Source organism: Hevea brasiliensis, chromosome 10 (assembly GCF_030052815.1).
Source record: "Hevea brasiliensis isolate MT/VB/25A 57/8 chromosome 10, ASM3005281v1, whole genome shotgun sequence".
NCBI classification, from domain to species: domain Eukaryota; kingdom Viridiplantae; phylum Streptophyta; class Magnoliopsida; order Malpighiales; family Euphorbiaceae; genus Hevea; species Hevea brasiliensis.
In genome coordinates, this window is record NC_079502.1 from 100860984 (window position 1) to 100865475 (window position 4492).

The 4492-nt window shown below is 29.8% G+C and overlaps 1 protein-coding gene across 1 annotated transcript; it reads left to right on the plus strand.

Annotated features, from left to right (window-relative positions):
• The first annotated feature begins 204 nt into the window (after positions 1-204).
• On the plus strand, positions 205-3025 carry LOC131169309 (uncharacterized). The gene is made up of 3 exons (XM_058128516.1): positions 205-996; positions 1114-1295; positions 2567-3025. The coding sequence occupies exons 1-3, from the start codon at positions 747-749 to the stop codon at positions 2705-2707; spliced, it is 573 nt and encodes a 190-aa protein (XP_057984499.1). The 5' UTR covers positions 205-746; the 3' UTR covers positions 2708-3025.
• The last annotated feature ends 1467 nt before the right edge of the window (positions 3026-4492 follow it).

The window sequence follows — 4492 nt, forward strand, 5'->3', positions numbered from 1 at the left end:
AACAGATTTCTATTCTGAATCATTACGATTTCTCAACTAAATGCTCAAAGACCAAATGAAGGTGGAAACTGAATGAAAAGTTCTTCCATGACAAAAAAGTTTTTATTTAGATTTGATTTATTATAAATTTAATATATAATATTTAATAAATAAGATTCATATATATATATATATATCAACTCTTGCAACTACATACGAGTAGAAGCAACTCTGGTGGTTTTGTAGATTTAACACGTCTCCATACATTCTGAGAGAAAACTATTAAAGATTCCTACACTATCTACCTGCCATTTACGCTTCCTATACTAGCTCACTCTATGTTATAAGCACCTCCCACCTTCCTCCACCTTCAATTCTCCAAACCACCACCACCTTCATTAATGCTTTCTTTCACCTCCAACTCCCATTAAGTAAAAACTATTCTCACAGTACCCATAATTATGTTCTCATACTGAATATGGCAGGCACATCAAGATCACTATCCTCTTTTCAGTTATGCTTGGTGAAGTGAGAGAAATTCTGCTGACTTGCTGTTCTTGGTTTTTCTTTCTTTTTTTTTTCCTTGATTCTCGGACAATCTCATAGTCACATCCCTGGATTCTTGCCGTGCTTCGTGAACGTGAACAAGCGTCAGCATTTTCAAATTCTCTGCCATAATTCAAAAGCTAGCTTAGTTATACAAGTTTACTACCTATAAATTTCCACTCCCAAAAAAAGTAGTTCCGTGTTTCTTGTGGTTTTGAGAAATGGGTAATTGTCAAGCTGCAGAAGCAGCAACCGTGGTGATTCAACATCCGGGAAACAAGATCGAGAGGATTTACTGGTCTGTTAGCGCTCATGAGATCATGAATTCGAATCCCGGACACTATGTGGCTCTCGTCGTTACATCTCCAACGACGAGGACAGAAAATGGGTTGTCAGTGAAGCAGCTCAAGCTTCTTCGACCTGATGATACTCTGCTTATTGGGCAGGTCTATCGACTCATCAGTTTTGAAGGTAGCATCTGGGAATTGTTTGTTACTTCTCTTCTTCTCTTTCTAAAGCAAAATGCAACTTTTTTGAGCCTTTTTTGGCCGGCCCTCTTTTACTCATTTGATTTCTTTTTATTTTCAGATGTGTTGAAAGAGTTTTCTTCAAAGAAGTGTGTTAAACTAGGAAAGCTGTTGAAAGATAGACAAGTGCTTGGAGTTGCAGCAGAAATGAAGAGGATGGACTCTGGTGGGATAAGTTTGAATCCAAACCCAAATCCGAATCCGAACCCCAGTTCTAAATCTAAGAACTGCAGCTCTGTTAAGGTAACTGAACCTGAACTCGAACCTTTTTCAACTCTAACTTTGATTATTGAAATAAATAATCATTAAAAAAATTATCTGGGTACTTTGGCCTGTCGATTTTTAGAGCATCTCAGATTCCAAGAATGGTGTAGATTAGCATAAGGCTCGGGTCTTTTTGATTCTTTGCAGAGACGAAGAGCAGGGTTATCTGCATTTTATTTTTGTCACTTCAGCTGATAAAAGCATCTTTTTCAATTAAAAAAAGGATAATAATAATAAAAATGGTCCCATAGAAAACGTTTTACTTACAAAGACTAATCTTCAATTTTTTTTTCCCTTTCTTGATGGGTGAATTCAAACTATATCAGCTTCTGATCAGGCTGAGAAGAATCTGATACTTTCTTTAAACTGCAGATCTCGAGGCACATATCATTTATAATGATGGTAGATTTATATATAAATGCTGTTCAAATTTTACTATTGAGGAATCTGCAACCTTAATTTAGGACGGTTCTTTGTCCTAGTTGAGGCAAATGAGTGAAATCTTATTCTTTATTACTTTTGTATGACTGACTCATTTTGAATACAATATCATCTTTAGTGGATCTGTAATCATCTTTTAGTGATTTCTAATCATCTTCTTTCTGCACCCACTTTACAGCTGGTTGTATAAGAGCTTCCATACCAAGTTAATTTATCAAAATAATTGAATACACATGGCCAAATACAGCCATTGGCTGGTCATAAGGTCTTGTCTTTATTTGTCCAATTCATTATTAGACAATATCAGTATGGATATATTCAATTATTTTCCTTAGGTCGCTGACTGCATTGCATTTACACTGAAGGAACAGAAAAATTAAGGTGTCTAAACGTAACTCGATATTCACATTGTAAAGTCAATCATGTCTAACGTATTATCTCCTCGAAAAAAGAAAGAGAGACTCATGCATATGTGAATAAGGGAGTATTTGTTTCAAGAGCATTGAATAATTGGTCTCGTCTCCTCTTAGTGGGGTTTTTATTTTCACTATTGTGATATGAGTTGTGACAAAGAAAAGGGGGTGTTGTGTAATGCTGAAGGAAAGTGTACCCAAGTTATCCATACATTGTGTCAGAATAAAAAATAATGAAGTTCTAAAGAAAGAACAGAAAGAAACTAATAATGAAATCTTTGCTTAGAGACCAAGTTGTAGATAAAGATATAAATGAGTTGCATAAATATGAATTGTCATTATCTCATGGTGGTGTGTCTGATGTGTTTCTTTTTTTTTTTCCCCTCTCTTTTGCAGGTGGAGCAGGAGGTTCACCGACTGGGAAGCAATGGTGGCAGTACAAGCAGCAGCAGCAGCAGAGGAGGAATGACAAGGCATCATGGTGGTGGGGGGCAATGGAAGCCAGCCTTGCAGAGCATTTCAGAGTTTGGAAATTGAAAAACACAACAAACATTACTATCGTGACACCCCAAGGGCAAGACCCTCCTGGCCTGATCTGCTCCCTCCACTGTCATTCTCTTTCCTTGAATAAAAGCAACAAATATAAAAAAACATGCCCATCTTTTCACTCTTTTCAATACATTTATATTCTCTTCTCTTTCACTTTATAGAACATCTGCACATTATATTAGCTTCCACTACTAGAATTAGCTAAAGCAAGGGTTTCTATTAGATATATGTAACTCATCTTGGCACGTATCAGATACTTAACTCATATGCTTAAATGTGATGAATTAATTACCCGCTTGCTTTGTCTATTTATTGCTCCACTTGCTATCAAGTTTTTTTGTTCTATTTTAATTGGGTAGATTAATTTCTTCTCTGTACAACTCAAATAATGGAGACTTATCCTTCAAATTGCTTATGTGGTGGTACAGTTGAATTTATCGTGAGTTTAAGATGCAATATATAAAATAGAATTTACTATTAAATATATAAATTTCACATAATTATATCTTAAATATATGGTGAACCGAATTTAAATAAAAACTTTTCATAGCAGTTTAATAAATATTAATTATGTGTTACACGGCTGAAAAGAATTTATTCGCTACATCTTCTTGAATTAGAGTTGTAGTGTGACTTATTCCACAATTCAATTTAGATCCTAAATTTAATTGAAATTAATTCAGTCAAACATAAAATTAAAATTGATTGATGATTCAATAGTTCAAAATGTATCGACTTGAAAATTTATGCTTAAATTAAAAAAAAAATTTGAAGGAAATTTGATATATTGGAAAAGAAAATTTTTCGATTAATTATAATTGCAATATAATAGCGAAGAAAATAAACTTTTTGAATAATAATATAACATAATTAATGAAATATCATCAAATTAAATGTTTGAGAAAATAAAATTAAAATTATAGCATAATTTTAAAAATTATTTAAAAAATAAATTTAAAATTATTTAAAATTCTAACATATTTCAAAATAATTTGTATTTTTATTTTAATTAAATCAAATTAAAATCAGAATAAATCAAAATCAAAATAGAATGAAACTGGGGCTATGTTTGTTTGACCAAAAATATTTTTTTTATATTTTTTAGCGTGTGAAGTATTTATAAAAATTAGTGAACAGAAATTATTTTTCCTATTAAAAAGATAAAACTAAGTAATTTTCAATAAGAATGATTTTTTTATTTTTTAAAAGAGGAAATTATTTTTTATTTTTTAAATTTTAATGATTTTATCAAAATTATAAATATTTATATATATATATATATAAATAAAATAAATATATATTATTAATTTAATATTATAATTAAATAATAAAAAATATTTTTAAATAAAATATTTTTTTTAAATAAATTTTTATGTATAAATTAAAGCATAAACAACCAATTTCCTTTCTTTCTTAACCAAATATTTCAAAATGGTGGCTAGCAAGGTATATATAAAAATAACAATTTTGTGTAATATATTTTAATTATATCAATTAAAAGTATATTACAACATTTACGCTAAGGTTGGAAGCAAATAAAAAAATTAATAATTTTATTATAAATTTAAAATATAAAATATATAATAAAATTTATATATTAATAAATTTAATTTAAGTAAATTTCTTTTTATTTTATATATATATATATATATATATATTTTATTTATAAGCAAAATAATAAAATAAATTTATATTTTTGTAGGTGAATAATAATCCAACCATAAATTTCAATACACACAAAAAAAGGGTAGTTGAAAATATTAACTAAATAAA

What these genes read in the sequence shown, in the direction of transcription:
- LOC131169309 (XM_058128516.1), top strand. Translation starts at nt 747, where the DNA reads ATGGGTAATTGTCAAGCTGCAGAAGCAGCAACCGTGGTGATTCAACAT. An exon ending in TCGACTCATCAGTTTTGAAG is followed by an intron (nt 997 to 1,113) that starts GTAGCATCTGGG and finishes TTTTATTTTCAG; the next exon opens with ATGTGTTGAAAGAGTTTTCT. An exon ending in AGAACTGCAGCTCTGTTAAG is followed by an intron (nt 1,296 to 2,566) that starts GTAACTGAACCT and finishes TCTCTTTTGCAG; the next exon opens with GTGGAGCAGGAGGTTCACCG.